Below are 19230 nucleotides of genomic sequence, written 5' to 3' on the forward strand. Positions count from 1 at the left end.
TCTATGACTTGCCATGGTGATCTTTAGACATGACAAAAAATGTGTTGAAAACTGATTATTTAAGTCCAAAGCCAATAACTTCATAAAATCATCAGACCAGAACAAAATTTGAACTTTATCTGTAACTGTCCTGATAGAACAATTCACCAAATATTAAGTCATCAAATCAATATCTTCAAGCATGACAAATTAAAGTGCAGGAAACTGATTATTTAAGAGAATTTTCTAATTCCTAGGACCATAACTCTGCACAAATTCATCAGACCAGAACAAAATTTGAAGAATAAAAGTGTGAAAAACTTATTTGACAGACAGACGGTCTCAAATTGAAAGAAAGGAAATCAAGAATCTGCTTAAATTTTGGTAAATGACTTTGTAAGAGCTTTTGATGTCTTGTATGAAAAGAAAAATCGGTGTGATGGGGCATAATATTTTATCCTGTATTGAAGGAAAAAACTCGAGGAGTCTGAACATCTGTTACAAATTCTTACACCTCATCCAAGTACATCCTTAAAGCTTATAAAACTTGAGGAGTTACCGTTAGTCAACTATGTATTCATTTCACATGGTGAGTACCTTTAATCTTACATGGTGAGTACCTTTAATCTTTTGGACTCTGATGAATAGTTGACTCATTGGCAATGATACTACATATCCTTATTTTATTTTGATTAAAAAATTGCTAAAATTTTAAGTTATTGAACAACATTCTTTGACACAACCTTGAAATGCAACATGGTAACTTGATCTATGCTTTTTTTTTTCTTCGCAGAGTTAGATAAAGTGTAATCAATGGTTAGTTGTGAATTTGGCTGCATGAAAGGAAAAGCGGGTATCTCTTTCAAAATTTAAAACCTACAGTCTGTAAGCTTTCAGGAATGGTTTAGCATACTTTGAAGATAAGCACCTTACTTCAAACACCAATTTGAAGAATATTTACATCTTCCAGATGGCAGAACTGATGAAAATTTTCAGCAGCATTCTAGTTGGAAGGTACCCTTTTTGTGTATTCTTAACCACAACAATTTTAAAATCGAGTCTACAAATTTCCTATCCTGTATGTAATTATATTCAAAGGAGCACTAGCTGTCAAATTCATGTTCTACGATTTGACTCAAATTCTCATATTTGATTTATAACAATGTAAAACATTTATCCAAACTATCAAAAGTCCAAAATAAACAGTTTACAGAGCATGGGGTAGATAATATATAGGTTTGTTTCATGTGTATTTTAGTCCAGACGCCATCTAATTAACTATTGATTTGACCTCAGATGACCATATAAGCCATGTAAACATATGAATAGATTAAACCAACACGTGCAATTGGATTTTTATAGGTCTGTTTGATTTTATTTTATAGATTAAAAATACATGTATATGTTTCTCATTGTTTTTAACAGTATAAGAATGATTTTATGTACATCGAATTAGTAATCAAATGATTTACGTAGTTTCACTTTCATTGTTGACATTCTTTTTCTTTAAATAACCAGTACAAGTACCATGCATGCGTTGTCAATCTTTAGCTAGGGGTTAAATTAAAGTTCACATGAATACGGATTTAAAGAGGTTGACTCATTCACTTGCAAGTGAATAACTTATTATCAATGTTTCTTAGCGTAATTTGACAAAATTGAACCTTTTTGAACCTTTTTGGCTGCAAAAAGCAAATTGTTATTTCACTATTTCACTTTCATTATTGATTGAACAAAAAAAAATCAAACTAAAGATTTTTTATATATCTCGTAGCTAGTGCCCCTTTAAGATATGCCCATCACTTTGTGCATGTAGATAGTGAGACTCCATAAACTTTCATACACTTTTCATTTGAGTTATCCTTTTTTCAGATCAGAAATCTATAGCTTTTATCTCTCCTCAGAGTAGCATTTTGAATAGATGTTTCTCGCTAGTGTCATTACCATTATACATGACCATTCAAATTAAAAGAATTGAAACAAGCCATTTGATTTTTTTGCCAATTTTCAGTTTTTTTTTATACACTAGTTAATAAATTGTGTTCTAAGGTGTCCAACAAGAAAGATCATCATTTCTCTTTGGATGTTTTATTAGCTTAACATCGACAAAGGGCCAGTGTTAGCTTGTCTGATAAGATTGCATCTGTTGTTTCAAAGCCATCAACTAGTGTCCATTGTAAACCTTTTGAAATAGTTTCACTTCTGCACATTTGGCATTTTATCCTTAGGGCATCTACTTTAATAAACTTTAGATGCAGATAAATGGCTACCTGTATGTAGTTTCGATAGAATCATGCAAATGTGAAGATTAAAATGGCAATACTTGATATGTAATCTATACATAAGTTTCAAAGTCCATTAACCAATGACTGAGAAGACTGCCATATAATCTCCATGAAAACTAATGCAAATGCTAAACAGCTGCATACCAAATACCATTGACTTATCATAAGTCATACAGTACTCCCATCAAACTGACACAAACTTTACCAAATACCATTGACTTATCATAAGTCATACAGTACTCCCATCAAACTGACACAAACTTTACCAAATACCATTGACTTGTCATAAGTCATACAGTACTCCCATCAAACTGACACAAACTTTACCAAATACCATTGACTTATCATAAGTCATACAGTACTCCCATCAAACTGACACTAACTTTACCAAATGACATTGCCTTATCATAAGTCATACAGTACTGCCATCAAACTGACACAAACTTTACCAAATACCATTGACCTGTCATAAGTCATAAAGTACTCCCATCAAACTGACACAAACTTTACCAAATACCATTGACTTATCATAAGTCATACAGTACTCCCATCAAACTGACACAAACTTTACCAAATACCATTGACTTATCATAAGTCATACAGTACTCCCATCAAACTGACACTAACTTTACCAAATGCCATTGCCTTATCATAAGTCATACAGTACTGCCATCAAACTGACACAAACTTTACCAAATACCATTGACCTGTCATAAGTCATAAAGTACTCCCATCAAACTGACACAAACTTTACCAAATACCATTGACTTATCATAAGTCATACAGTACTGCCATCAAACTGACACAAACTTTAACAAGTACCATTGACTTGTCATAAGTCATAAAGTACTCCCATCAAACTGACACAAACTTTACCAAATACCATTGACTTATCATAAGTCATACAGTACTCCCATCAAACTGACACAAACTTTACCAAATACCATTGACTTATCATAAGTCATACAGTACTGCCATCAAACTGACACAAACTTTAACAAGTACCATTGACTTGTCATAAGTCATACAGTACTCCCATCAAACTGACACAAACTTTACCAAATACCATTGACTTATCATAAGTCATACAGTACTCCCATCAAACTGACACTAACTTTACCAAATGCCATTGCCTTATCATAAGTCATACAGTACTGCCATCAAACTGACACAAACTTTACCAAATACCATTGACCTGTCATAAGTCATAAAGTACTCCCATCAAACTGACACAAACTTTACCAAATACCATTGACTTATCATAAGTCATACAGTACTCCCATCAAACTGACACAAACTTTACCAAATACCATTGACTTATCATAAGTCATACAGTACTCCCATCAAACTGACACAAACTTTACCAAATACCATTGACTTATCATAAGTCATACAGTACTCCCATCAAACTGACACAAACTTTACCAAATACCATTGACTTATCATAAGTCATACAGTACTCCCATCAAACTGACACTAACTTTACCAAATGCCATTGTCTTATCATAAGTCATACAGTACTGCCATCAAACTGACACAAACTTTACCAAATACCATTGACCTGTCATAAGTCATAAAGTACTCCCATCAAACTGACACAAACTTTACCAAATACCATTGACTTATCATAAGTCATACAGTACTCCCATCAAACTGACACAAACTTTACCAAATACCATTGACTTATCATTAGTCATACAGTACTCCCATCAAACTGACACAAACTTTAACAAATACCATTGACTTATCATAAGTCATACAGTACTCCCATCAAACTGACACAAAAATTTGGGTCCAGAATTTCAAAGGAAAGTAGTGATTTGGTCCAGCTGAAAAGGGTTAAAAATTAGCACTTCGGAAGCTGTCAAAAGATTTCAAGACGCCCTAAACATAAAATTGTCCATATTTTGAGTTAGAGCCGATGAACTTTTTTATAATTTTGATATGGTTTGTCCCAAAAGAGGTACAACACACTGTAAAAATTTCATTGAGAAATCTCAGGTGGGATTTTTTAAAAATTTTCATTTATGTTCTAAAAGAAATGCACTACGAGTTAATTGTGGTCTCAGACCTATAATATTAATAGTAATGAGATGCGCCAATGCTATTACGACAGCATATCAAATATCATTGACCTACCATTAGTGGTTCCCCGTAAAGTGACCAAATCATGAACAAATACAATATTTAAGCCACTTAAGAAATCAACATGGCTAACGGGGAAGTCTTGACTATTACGACTCCTTTAGACACAGTTGTTAAATAGACTAATTTAAGAAATTAAGTTTAACAAGGTTTATTATAAAAATTATACACGTACAATACAAGTATATCAATAATTAATTCTCTAAATCTGACTATTTGTAAGAAATCTAATTCAGAGTAGCAAACATAAGGAACACAGAATATAACATGTGATAATATATTAACAACAAATAAAATATCTAAAAAAAAACATCTATATGACATCCCTCTATTTAGATTTAACTAAGTAAGACAATAGACCACTGTCCTTCACCGGAAAATATAGTCAATTTTGTGTGCCCTTGTGACATCATTTTTCAGATAGAAGGGGTCGCCTGTATCCCTGCTATATCAAAGTTCATCAAGCATCTTTGTGATCGTCATTAACGATAAACTTGAAATCTTATTTGTTCCATAAGTACTTAATCACAATTCCTAATGAAAGCAGAGCTGAATATCAAATATATAAATTTAATTTGTCAAATGATTTGTCCAATTAAGCATTATATTTTTTTCAATCACTCTCTTAAATAAGGTTTCAGAATTGAAAAAGCCCCTAAACGCAAGATTGATGTTCCAAGTTTTTGACGGAAATGCAACAAACTCGAAAGTTGTCTATTTCCAAAGCAGTACACAGTACTTACAAAACACCTCTTGTGTTACCCTTTGAGCTATAACTACCAATAGATATGCATATCTGTATAAGGATTAAATTAATTTTATCATCTATTTTTTATTTTTTGTGTTTCAACGACACTTTTAAGTACTGCATTTGGGCTATTTATTGGCGGCCAGTTTTTATTGGCGGAGGAAGTTGGAGTGCCTGGAGAAAACCACTGACCTCAAATATGAAAATTGACAATCCTAGTCAATTAAGATTGGAGTCAAGTGCACCTGCATGGGCAGGGTTTCAAGTCACAACCTCAGGGATGACTGACTAGTGATAACAGTGGTAACTACTTAAACCACTCGGCCACTGAGGCCCCTCATTGAGCTGGAACTACCAATAGATAAGAATATCTGTATGTAAAGATTTTAAAATGCCTAGGTATCAGAAATATATAATACATATCTAAAAAGAGTAACTTTAACATAGAGTTGTTTTTCTAGTGGGCTTGGAAGTGGGGTATACAAATTTGACAACACAGGTCCCTACTCTATAGAAATAGAAAGCTATTCAAAAGAAATTATGATTAATTTTACACAAAAAATTAACTGCATGTAAAAAGATATGAATGGTAAAACGTAAATATTACTGAAATTCAGCAAATTTGGCACAGCAAATCAATCTACTGATGTGTCTAGCCAATGCAAATACTAGGAAAAGTGTAACTGCATGATTCAGAAAAAATAGATCACATTGAAAAAGCAGGAAAAGAATATTGCACAAAGCTGCACTGAGTTTCATTGTCAAATATAAACAATGAAATTAAGCCTAAGTATGTATACAAAACAATAAACAAATGCACCAAAAACCAATTCATACCCTGTCCACAATATGTCATGAGAAAGGATCTGGAACATTTTTTCACACATTTTTGTTGAGCCTTTGACTTTTGCTGAAAAAGCCAGACAAAGCGATCCTACATTTATTGTCCACGTCAGCTATGTCCACAAATATTCACTCTGTGGTTAAGGGTTTTGAAATTTTAATAACTTTCTTAAACTTTAACATTTTCTACCAAACTTGGAAAGAAGCTTGTTTATGATCATAAGATGGTATCCAAAATAAATTTTGTAAATAAGAAAATCCTGTTTATCCATATTTTACTTATAAATGGACTTAAATTTTCTGCCAGTTAACATTACATTCACTCTGTGGTTAAAGTTTTAAAAGTTTACTGGATTTCTACCAAAATTGGACAGAATCTTGTTTATGATCATAAGATAGTATCCAGAAGTAAATTTTGTATTAAAACAAATCAAAGAGCAGAATGCTCTGAGGGATACGATTGCCATAGTTTTCATTGACACATGTATAACAGTTCTGCCAACTTTTAATTAAGCAAATGCGTGAGATTTGGCCAAAATTGAAAAGATCAAAGAGGGAAAAAAATAGATCCAAGGATACTGCCGCAAAAAAGCATGAACATGAGTGAGTCTCCCGCATTTTTGGCAGCCCTAGTACAGCTGGATAGTATTATTTTCAAAACTAATTCAACTGCACATGCAAAATGTAATAATCTGAATAGTCACTCAACTTTAAAAATAGCCAATCCCGGAAACAAGTGTATGAGCAATGTACTTATTGTGTTTTATTTTTGTACTATCAATTCCAAGTTTACTTTTCACAGCAGTCACTGAGAGTGAGAGAAGGTATTTCACTTCGTATCTTATCACCGTTAATTCTAGGAGGAACCCCATTTCTAACTCTTTAAATCTTAATTTCCTTAGGGTCCTTGGGCATGACTCCTTTCCGTACACACTCCTCTGTTTATAAATTAAGATCGTTCTTAATATTATACGACGTTTTTGACATCTAACGAGTTAATTTTTCTTGACGAGTCGTATTGTATTTCGATTTTGACGGAAAATACTTCCGGAAGGGATACAACTCGAATCGATAAAATGGAAGACTCCATTTCGGCTGAAGGGGTGTTATAGGTAAACACTACATTTATTTTAATTGAAATGATACATATGATTTGAAATTATGCAACAACAATAACCCTCAATAGCAGACAGACATAGAAAAAGTCCCATGAGTTTCAAATTAATCAATGAAGCGGGGATTCCAGAGCAACCACTCAATCTGATACCCCTTGAAATCAAGAAAACTATACGCATGCGCATTAATACATAAACAAACCAGCGACTTGCGATTTGGAACAAGAACGTTTATTAAATGATATAATGAATGGTTCTCCATTTCTTTATGAGAGTACAGTATCAAATATCAGTTTCATAACGGTAAAATATGGAAAAACTCCACTTCAGTTCTTATATGACAGAAATAGAATTATCGGAAGTCAGAGAACTCTCGCATTTATCAAAACTGGGGAATTCCCTCTGACGTGTTTCTAAATTTATAAAAACACTAAATATAAATACTGCTTAATTCTGATTTTCCGTGTTGTTAAAAACACGCATATAGGTCAAGGGAAATATCAAACATGAAGATTATGAGAAGAACATTACAGGAAAGTTGTTTATGTTCAATCCTTTTGCCTGTTTTTAACTTTTAAAGCAAGACAATCATAAGAATCGGAGATGTTGCTGAATGTTTAGAATAAAACGGTTGACGTGAGGGAATGCAGCCCTGAGTCAACGGTAAAAGTCTACAGATTGCTTGAAAGCAATCGTATCCCAAAAATCCTGTTTATCCGTATTTTACTTATAATTGGACTTATAATTTTCTGCCAGTTAACATTACATTCACTCTGTGGTTAAAAGTTTTTAAACTTTCCTGGATTATCACCAAACTAGGACAGAAGCTTGTTTATGATCATAAGATAGTATCAAGAAGTTAATTTTGTAAAAAAAAAAAAAAAAAACTTTCTTATTTTACTTATAAATCAACTTTATATATTTCCAGTTCTCAGCCAGATGGAATTTATTGACCCCATATATATCGTATTAGGTCACTAACACACCATGTAACTAATAATAAATGGACTTAGTTTTCTTCCAGTTAACATTACATACAGTGTGCAGTTAAAGTTCTTAAAACATTAATTACATTCATAAAGTAGGCGAGACACAGGGTTCAATGGAACCCTTACAAATTTTATGACTCATGAGACATATATAGCTGTAAATATAATATTGTACGAATAGAAATAAATTAACAATTCATTCTCAGATAAAACAAACTATAAACAAGAATGTGTCCCCAGTACACGGATGCCCCATCCGCACTATCATTTTCTATGTTCAGTGGACCATGAAAATGGGGTTAAATCTCTAATTTGGAATTAAAATTATAAAGATCATATCATACAGAACATATATACTAAGTTTCAAGTTGATTAGACTTCAACTTCATCAAAAACTACCTCGACCAAAAACTTTAACCTGAAGCGGGACAGACGGACGGACGGACGGACGGACGAACGAACAGACGGACGGACGGACGCACAGACCAGAAAACATAATGCCCCTAAATGGGGCATAAAAATCTATCATATACATAACTAAAGTTTCATAATACATTATCATTTTAGTGCTAACAAGAATGTGTCCAAAGTACACGGATGCCCCACTCACACTATCCTTTTCCATGTTCCATGGACCGTGAAATTGGATAATAATCTAATTTGGCATTAAAATTAGAAAGATTATACTATAGAGAACAATCAACATATGTACTAAGTTTCAAGTTGATTGGACTTCAATTTCATCAAAAACTACCTTGACCAAAAACTTTAACCTGAAACTCCCACTTTCATTTTCTATGTTCAGTGGACCATGAAATTGGGGTCAAAAGTCAAAAACTACCTGGACCGAAAATTTTAACCTGAACGGACGCACAGACGAACGAACGGACGGACGCACGAACAGAGCACAGACCAGAAAACATAATGCCCCTCTACTATCGTAGGTGGAGCATAAATAAAAATAGTCTTATTATGTACATGTATTTAATTTCAATGTTGTAAATAGAAAGCAAAATTTTAAAATTGTAATACGATAGGAAAATATACTTTTTTTTATATTAAATCATTATAATCAAACAAATCAAAATTGGTTTATTCAAACTTGCGATTACAGATAAGTCTATTATTCTTCTATCCAATTTGAAAGCAAAGCTTGCTAATTCCAACCTTATGAATTTCCGTATTTTATGTGCATCAGTATTAATCTCGTTAAAAAAAAAAAAATGAAAAAAATTAAGCAAACTAATTTAAAACAAGAATATGTGTCCACAGTGACCCATTGGCATGATTTTTTTGAGAAAGTGAAATCTGAATCTGTGTCAAAATTCTAGCTTGGTATATATCAAATGAACATTAATGAAGGAGGGGGGGGGGGGGGGTAATTTGATGTGAAAATATATTTATTGTAAACTATCATAAACCAAAACTTCAACCTGAAATGGTACAGGCATCTGGATTCACAGACAGACAAATGAAATGAAGACACACATAGGTGTACCATATACATTCAAAATTTAGGATTTATCTTTATTTGATAGGATCAGAAATACACTTAGTACAGTATAAAGTTATAGGCAGTGATATCTAAAACAATAGTCAAAAATGTCTTTGACAAACAGACGGATGGACAATGTGATTCCAATGTAGATCTACTCCCAGAGTGAGCGTAACATAAGAACATTATAGTTCCACTCCTAGAGTGGATGTAAAATATGACATAAGAATATTTGTATAGAATAACATGAGACTGCAGAATAATACTTAATTATAATCATTACATATATTGTGTGAAAATATTAGGCAAATGACACATGTGTTAAAAGTGCAGCATTTTCATCTGTCGTTTCATCTATTTGATTATCCAATGACCTAGATAAATGACGTTCTACTTTGACCTCTTTATGACTGTCTTCTTCCATTACTGGCTGAGACTTACTTCTCATCAACTGAAAAAGAAAATGGGAAATTAATAGATTAGGCTATATAAAAACTTTCTTCAAATATCTATGTTAATTAAAACCGATTTATAAGAACCCTGAAAAAGTTGATTCTTTAAAACACTGCCATTTCCAGGAAGCTGATGAAAATCATGAAAATCAAAAAAAATCAAATAAAATTATATTCTTTAAAGCCTCATCATGTGAAGAAAAGCTTGAACTTATCCATTAGCTTGTAGAATAAATGAATGATTGGTTGATTGGAGTTTAATTCCACTTTCAGCACTCTGTTTTGTTGTGGTCTTCATTGGTAGAGGAAGCTGGATTAAGTGCTTGGAGAAAACTACCAACCTTCAGCAAAGGAAAACTGAAAATTTTAGACAAGATTGAAGTCCAACACACCTGACATGTGCAGGATTTGAACTCAGAACCTCAGAGTTTACAAACTAATGATACAGTAGATTGACTACTTAAGACCACATGGGCACTGAGGATCTAAATTGTTAAATCCTGCCGGAGCACCTGAGATCACCCCTAGTTTTTGGTGGGATTCGTGTTGCTTATTCTTTAGTTTTCTATGTTGTGTCATGTGTACTATTGTTTGTCTGTTTGTCTTTTTCATTTTCAGCAATGGCGTTGTCAGTTTTTTTCTTCGATTTATGAGTTTGACTGTCACTCTGGTATCTTTTATCCCTCTTTTAAATGAAGATCAAGGAATGGCATATAAGATGGTGTTAATAAAATATTAATCTGTTATAAATGCTGTGAGAAGATATTATTTTAGATAAACATTGTATTATGCACTATTATGATGTGTCATTCTGGAATAAATTAAATATTTATAAGCTATGCAGTCTGTAGAAAATCTGTTGGTGTTAATAAGTTATAAAGCAAGTTATAACCATACATCAATTTTCAATGAAATGCTGGGGATTTTTCTTCAAAATTGCAAATTCATTTTTAACAAAATTTAATTTTTACTCCATTTTATTCATAGAGAATCAATTAGGAATAGCATATTGTACCTTTATATCAATTTTTGTTACAAACTAGCATAAAAATGTGCTTTTAAAATTTGTGATTTATTTAACAAAAGTTAGAAATAGTGACTGACATAAATACAGACAGAGTGTCACTGACTATAAGTACTGACTAGACTAGTTAATAAGGAAAAGGGTGAAACACATTTAATAATGGAGTTATACAGCAAAACAAACCAAAATATATGTACATGCTTAAAGAATTTCATAGTACAATTGAATCTACTCAATAGTTGTAAGCAGCATACAATAATAAGGACAAAGGGCACTTACATCAACTAAAGAAAAATCATCATTGTGAATCTGACTACTATCACTTCTGATTGAGATCTGACTTTCAACCTGAGAAAAAAAATTAAGGAGCCATAAACAAATGCATACCCAACTTCCCTAGCCAAGGGTTAGGATTGTGTCACGTTCTCTCCACCCTTGGCGGATTAAGATAAAATTTTATTTCCAGGAGGTAATGATGTCCTTTGGTCTTAGTTGTAACTGGCCATATCAAATCAAAAAGCGCCTTTTAAGATGATCACTTATAAATGTAGAAAATGTATATAAACAATTGCCACTTGCTGATTACACAACAAGGTTTTACCGCTAAAACATATGACCATATTTAGTGACCATTTTAAAATTCTAACTCAATTAATTATTTCTCCTGCAAAAGTTGAAATGTGAATGTATATTTTCAGTTCCTGCTTCAGGAAATATGTAAACGACACTAGACACAACTATTTTTACACCTCCAAACAGAAGAGAACTGCTGCCATAGGTCAAGAATGATGAAGTGGAAATGGATGTGACTTTTGTCTAGCAGTAGGTGCTGCGTTATGATCCCAAATGTTGGAGTAATCTGACTGAAAAATCTTGAGAGGTAATATAAGATTTGGAACAGCATTAGTGTACTTAAATATAGTTTTTCCAAGAAAACGTCAATGACATAGGTTTATGATGTTATGTACATTCCTGATTTTTCTAATTCTTCTTGTTTTTTGTGCATTTTTTGCATTTCTTTTTGTATTTAGTGTATTTCTCTAGTAAACTTTACTAGAAGTGATAATTTCTTACGTAATTATTTGTTCTCCTTGCTCTCTGTGCTCTTGCTACTTGTATTCTTTTATGAATGTCAACATAAATATCAGTTTCATCTATTATCTCCTCTTGGATGAGCTCTTCAATTACATCTTCTAAAGTTATAATGCCAATTACCTAAAATATCAATGAAAAAATAAAAATTATGAGATTAATCCAACAATAAAACATTTTTAGCTTGTAAGTTGAGAAAGATTAGACAAGGTGCTCTGTTTCTCAATAAGAAACTGAGTGTTCAGATTATATGTTCAGAGCCAACTACACGTAGAGCACTCAACTACTAGCAGAGCACTCAGTTTTGTTTTGAAATTTGGTACTTATAGTACTTACTGTAGACAATATTATTACAACATATATTTAATATGCATATGCTTTTTTGCAAGTTTGGTTTTTGCTAATGCTATTTAGTAGCAATATTTGCAATAATTAAAACATTGCAAAACTATTTCTGAATAAAAATCCAGATGTAATTTGATAACACTCATAATACTTTTTATTCCTAATTACTATGAGTAGAAAATTAATAGCTAGTCAAGGATCTGCATCCAGCCCTTTTTCAACATTTTTTATGAGAATGAAATAGAACTGACAACCTGTGCTTAAATTTTTTGTGTGCATAAAATGAATATTTATTTATACTTTGCTGTATGTGCCCTTTGAAATATCTGAATATTCATTAGTAACTTACTGTGCACTCTGGAATATATGAATATTCATTAGTAACTTACTGTGCCCTCAGGAATATCTGAATATTCATTAACCTCTGAGTTAATTTCATCAAGTATACAGGTGTCGTCACCTTCATTTAAGTGTCTATTACTTGCTCTTTTCTTCACAATTGCTAAATGACCTGAAATGAGAAAATCAAATGTAAACTGAACCAGCATTCTGAGAGTTATAATTGCATGGCAATTCAGTCCCCTACCTGTTAAAATTTCATTATACTGGAACAAAATGATATATTTGATCTATAACTTATCCTGGTGTAAACTATAAAAGTAAATAAAACAAATATAAAGTCAAAATCTTCAAGCATGACGAGAAAGTGTGGAAACTGATTATTTGAATCAAATTTTTCAAGTACAAGGACCATAACTCTGGGCAAAATTTTAATTTCAGAACAAAATTCAAAATTGATCTGTATCATGTCATGATGTCACACTATAAACTATTATTATCAAATCAATGTCTTCAAGCACAAAGAAAAAAGTGAGTAAATCTGATTTGCCGGACTGAGACAGATAGAGTGCAAACCTCAAATCCCCTTTGACGGAAGGAGACAACACACCAGAAGATTAATTCAGCTTTATTTTGTTTGTTACGTTCCCAGCTGCCAAGAATTGTTTTTTTTCCAAATTTGTTTCGTCTACTTGTTTACATAATGATTTTTTTCCTTGCCTTTAAAGGCTAGCTAGGATGTTTATTCAAGTCACATCAGAAGTGCCTTTTCATATAATGTAAATGCAAAGTAAATTAAATTTCACTGGATCTTCCCAAGTTCCCACCACTTATTATTTTAAATACACCAATTTTGAGTAACAAAAAATGTACAAGAATTTGCATCAGCCCCAAAGACATCAATTTTTTACTGGTAAATGTAATGGCATTTGGAAAACAATCATTTTTGGTCTGTGATGTAAAATGTTTTTGGTTGTGATTCTTTTAATTTTTGTGAATTCATTACATTTCATTAAAGAGGTTGACCTATGGTTAAGGGACATAACTCTTAAAAATAACTACCAGTAATAATGTTTGTAACTATTTTGATAATTATATTGTAAGATTATTAGTAACACAGATTAAAGTGGTATAACTATTTAGCTATAATTTTGACAGAAAACTGTCAAAATACATCTTCATATTTTAACTAATCATATAAGCAATTATGGACATGGTTGCCATATTTGATTTCATAGTACATGTATAACATTTATTTTAAGATTGATAAAACCATTCTTAGTTATTATAATTTCCCAAGCTTATGATGAAGTCATGATCGACAAACACCAAGTGATGGGAAAGTATCAAATAATCATAGAGTTTGAAATCTATCGAAATATACCCAACGCAAGGTATATGATTAATTCTTAACTGCATATCATATCAACTTTTCAACAAACTGCAGGCATGATTATCAAAGATGACTCTATACTTTCTGTTACAGTGACTTGACTGATAGTGTTGCTATCCAACAGTTGCAATTCATTCAAAATTTTGACCAAATTGCAATTTGTTTTATTAAACCAAATTGTTCAACTGGTCAGAAATTTGAACAAATTGTTCAGTCAAAATGTGAAAGTGCAAGGTGATAAAATAAATCATACTTACAATCCTATAAGACTTTAACTCCACTGTGTTGATGTTATTTTTAAATTAGTTTATCAATCTGTATAGTTATATATAGCTATTACCATACTAAAGGTGAACTGTTTTATTTGTAATTGCTATAAAAATGTCCAAACTAAGCTTTTATATAGTTTTTCTTTCAAAATGTATTCTATATTCATAAGAATCACACAGTATATGAATAAAAACATCATATTCAGTAAAATAATTTGTAAAATTGCAATATATTTGTAGGAAGGGGAGATAATCTTTTTTGGTTTCAAAAAGTCTTTATTCAAAAGAATAGTATTTTAGGTTATTTCCCAAAGGAAACTTATCAATAGCATATTGTTATTTCACATATAGTTTACTGAATATATGATGTATTATTTTAAATGATATATGATTCTTATAAATATAAAATCCTTTTCGAAAGAAAAACTATATAAAAGCTTAGTTTGGACATTTTTATAGCAATTCAAAATAAAATAGTTGACCTTTAGTATGGTAATGGCTATAATATAACATATATGATATAATATAATTATACCAATTGCAACTCATTCAAAATTTTGACCAAATTGCAATTTGTTTTATTAATCCAAATTGTTCAGCTGGTCAAAAATTTGAACAAATTGTTCAGTCAAAATGTGAAAGTGCAAGGTGATAAAATAAAATATACTTACAATCCTATAAGCCTTTTACTCCACTGTATTGATATATTATATCATATATGTTATATTATAGCCATTACCATACTAAAGGTCAACTATTTTATTTTGAATTGCTATAAAAATGTCCAAACTAAGCTTTTATATAGTTTTTCTTTCGAAAAGGATTTTATATTTATAAGAATCATATATCATTTAAAATAATACATCATATATTCAGTAAACTATATGTGAAATAACAATATGCTATTGATAAGTTTCCTTGGGAAAATAACCTAAAATACTATTCTTTTGAATAAAGACTTTTTGAAACGAAAAAAGATTATCTCCCCTTCCTACAAATATATTGCAATTTTACAAATTATTTTACTGAATATGATGTTTTTTTATTCATATACTGTGTGATTCTTATGAATATAGAATACATTTTGAAAGAAAAACTATATAAAAGCTTAGTTTGGACATTTTTATAGCAATTACAAATAAAACAGTTCACCTTTAGTATGGTAATAGCTATATATACCTATACAGATTGATAAACTAATTTAAAAATAACATCAACACAGTGGAGTTAAAGTCTTATAGGATTGTAAGTATGATTTATTTTATCACCTTGCACTTTCACATTTTGACTGAACAATTTGTTCAAATTTCTGACCAGTTGAACAATTTGGTTTAATAAAACAAATTGCAATTTGGTCAAAATTTTGAATGAATTGCAATTGTTGGATAGCAACACTATCAGTCAAGTCACTGTAAGTTCATATGAACCTAATTCTACTGGTGGAATTATGAAGCCTAATTTGACCAATTTCATTCCAATTTTTTCAAATCATTCCACATTTATATATACAATATACGTACATTGTCGGAAAAAATTAAATTTATTTGTATGAGCTTTAGAAACAGGACAAAAAGCAAGGTTTACCAAACTTTTCTCGTGTTTCATAACGAGTACAAATAAATTTTATATATTCCAACAATGTACATTCATTGTTATTATCCTGCAATTTACATGGGACACTTGAAAATTTAGTTGTTAAAATCCAAATCTGTGTCTTTTTTTTTTTTAGTTTAAAAAGAAACAAAGAACAAAGAGGCCCCCAAAATGAACTGTTTACACACAAAAAGAAATATTCTTATTAGCGCTTGCTCAACATAGAAGCGGGGTAACAGGAGACTTTATTTGCACAAGTACAAATAATGCAAAAATTTATTTGTGTACCTGTCATTTGTACAATAGTTGGCCGATTGCAGGATACAGTTTTATACATGTATCATTTCAGTTGGATATATATTTTCCAGCTCTATAGGTTGCATTTCTGTAAATATAGACAATGCAATTTCCCTTTGTGGCTAAAAGTGTGACACTTTTACTATGAAGTTTCATGAAAAGTTATATCCTAGAATGGAAAATTGATATGCACTACGATTCTATTCAAAGGTCAAAACATAGCGCTGTGCGGCATTTTCCAACATTTATATGTTCTGAACTTGTTAGAGTTTAAACTTATACTAAAATTATGTACTATCCCTACTTTTACTTTTTGTCTATTTCATAATTCATTTTTCACCGCAATAGTATGTCTATATAGTGGTAACAGTCCCAAGTTATATGTCTCTATGATATGAAACCATAGAGATCATATCTGGGAACCAGTATGTCAACAAATCAAATTATCTATCAATATTATGCCTTTTTCACACGAACATTTAAATCAAATTGAATTCAAATCGAATGCGAATCGAATTTGCTAATCGGGTTCACACACTCTTCTTTTCTAATTCGAATTGATTCGAATTGGCTAATTTGGATTATCCAATTCGCATTAGAAAGACGCTTTTGTTAATACAAACTAAAAGTAATCGTCGTTTGGACAGTAAGTGAATTCGACTCTTATTGTAATTTGAATTAAAATTGACGTTAGAACGTACAACGTTTCGAATGCCAATTAAACTAATTCTATTAGATAATAAGAATTGAATTCGAATTACGTGTGAACTCAGCATTATATATGATGCATCTTCTGGTACTAGGTATATCAATACATTATATTGCTTGATAATCATGTAGTTTTTGTTGTTATTTACTGTCACTTATATGTGCCAGTTTTAGTGTCCTACATTTGTGTACATGTCTTATCTACTTATACCTGCATTTGTAAACTTGCCCTATATATTAGGTTTTATCAATTTGTTCTCTTTTCTTCTCCCCTAATGTGACCTACCAAATTAGACATATCTACATATATAGGTTGTAATTACATAAGCAACACAACAAATGCCTTATATGAAGCAGGATATCATACCCGTAGCAAGGGGGGTTTTGTTCAAACTGTGACTGTTAAAGTCGAGTTCATGAGTCCAACAAACCCCCCCCCGGTCGAAATTCCTGGCTACGGGCCTGGATATGATTTCTTTTCCAGAGCAGATCACTGCTGGTTTTTGGTGGGGTTCATTGTTGCTCAGTTTTTTCGTTTTCTATGTTGCATTCTGTATGTTCAGTTATTTCTTTTCTTGCCATGGCATTGTCCGTTTGTTTTTTTACTTATGATATTAAATATTCCTTTGATATCTTTCTCCTCTCCCTTGATAAAAGATCATTACCAAATCAACTCATCTTTTTTTAGATTTTTATTTACATCCCTTTGTTGACTTTTTTTTTTAACCTATATTTTCTGATAGGAGTTTTTCTTTGATTGTGAATTATCTGTGATAAAAAAAAAAGAAGCTACAAGACCAAAACACTCTATGTAAAATCATACTAAAACTTATCTATCAATGGAATTCCTCCCATGGAATGCATAGCCAAAGAACAGGGACAGGCAATAGGACAAGACAAGACGTTCTACACTTATCATTACAGATCATCCTACCAGACATGGGGTGAATTACATTGCAATGTAATGCATTACATCACAGTTACTTTGACAAAACCATGCATTATATTACAATTACCATGATAAAATGAAATTTTTTTGCAAAGTAATGCATTGAATTACACATTACATTTTTAAATTTTATTATAAAATGAAAAGATGATCCTACCATTATATATATATATACCTTTACTATAGATAATTTAGCTGATCTGTAAAAATAACATCTCCATGCCTAATTAGATGATACTGTAGTACGACGCTAGATTAAAACTGATGTGGAAAGGTAACACCTTTTTTATGAAGCCCAGGTGGTCGTGTGGTCTAGCGGGACGGCTACAGTACAGGCAATTTAGTGTCACGATATCTCAGTACAATGGGTTCGAATCCTGGCGAGGGAAGAACAAAAAATTTGCAAAAGCAAATTTACAGATCTTACATTGTAATTTGTTGGGTTGATGTTTAGACGAGTTGTATATATATATAATTGGTCTTAAAAACAGCCCAACAATGTTAGATATGCAAATTTGCAGAAGCAAATTATTTGTTTTTCCCTGGCTCAGATTTGAACTGATGCTACTGAGATATCGTGGCACATAATCTCCTTGCAATGTGCTAGACCACACTACCACTTAGGCTCTATAATAATAAAGCTTTTAGTGGCTGGGTGTTACCTTTCCTTCTCAGTTTTAATCTAGTGTTGTAATATATATATTCTAAACAAAGGAAATTCAACCATGGATGTAACATCAATTTTATTTTCAGATATGAACAATAATTACACATAGTCTTTTAGTTTCTTCATCCTGAACATGCATGATATAATTGCCACTGGACATTAAGCATACATCAATCAATCAACCCTTTAATTGATGAAACAGCAAATTGGGATTCCTTATTCTGACAAAATAAATGAGTTCTGCATTTGTTTGCACCTGTCCTAAGTCAGGAATCTGATGTTCAGTAGTTATCGTTTGTTGATGTGGAAAATAATTGTTTCTTGTTTCTCATTTTTTGTATAGATTAGACTGTTGGTTTTCCTGTTTGAATGGTTTTACACTAGTCATTTTTGGGGTCCTTTATAGCTTGTTGTTTTGTGTAAGCCAAGGCTCCATGTTGAAGACTGTACTTTTACCTATAACGATTTACTTTTAGAAATTGTGACTTGAATGGAGAGTTGTC

General features: G+C 31.6%; 1 protein-coding gene across 2 annotated transcripts in view; it reads right to left on the minus strand.

Moving 5' to 3' along the window:
* Window positions 1-9547: 9547 nt before the first annotated feature.
* LOC143047542 (uncharacterized) overlaps window positions 9548-19230 on the minus strand; it is a 45447-nt gene continuing 35764 nt past the window's right edge. Inside the window, exons 7-10 of one of the 2 annotated variants that reach the window (XM_076220606.1) lie at window positions 12902-13023; window positions 12150-12290; window positions 11355-11423; window positions 9548-10050 (exon numbers count right to left, since the gene is read on the minus strand). In XM_076220606.1, coding sequence (XP_076076721.1) covers window positions 9901-10050; window positions 11355-11423; window positions 12150-12290; window positions 12902-13023 — 482 coding nt within the window. In that variant the 3' untranslated portion in view covers window positions 9548-9900. The remainder of the gene's footprint in view (window positions 10051-11354; window positions 11424-12149; window positions 12291-12901; window positions 13024-19230) is intronic. The other variant, XM_076220607.1, reaches the window with a different exon arrangement.

This window comes from Mytilus galloprovincialis, chromosome 10 (assembly GCF_965363235.1).
Source record: "Mytilus galloprovincialis chromosome 10, xbMytGall1.hap1.1, whole genome shotgun sequence".
Lineage (NCBI taxonomy): Eukaryota > Metazoa > Mollusca > Bivalvia > Mytilida > Mytilidae > Mytilus > Mytilus galloprovincialis.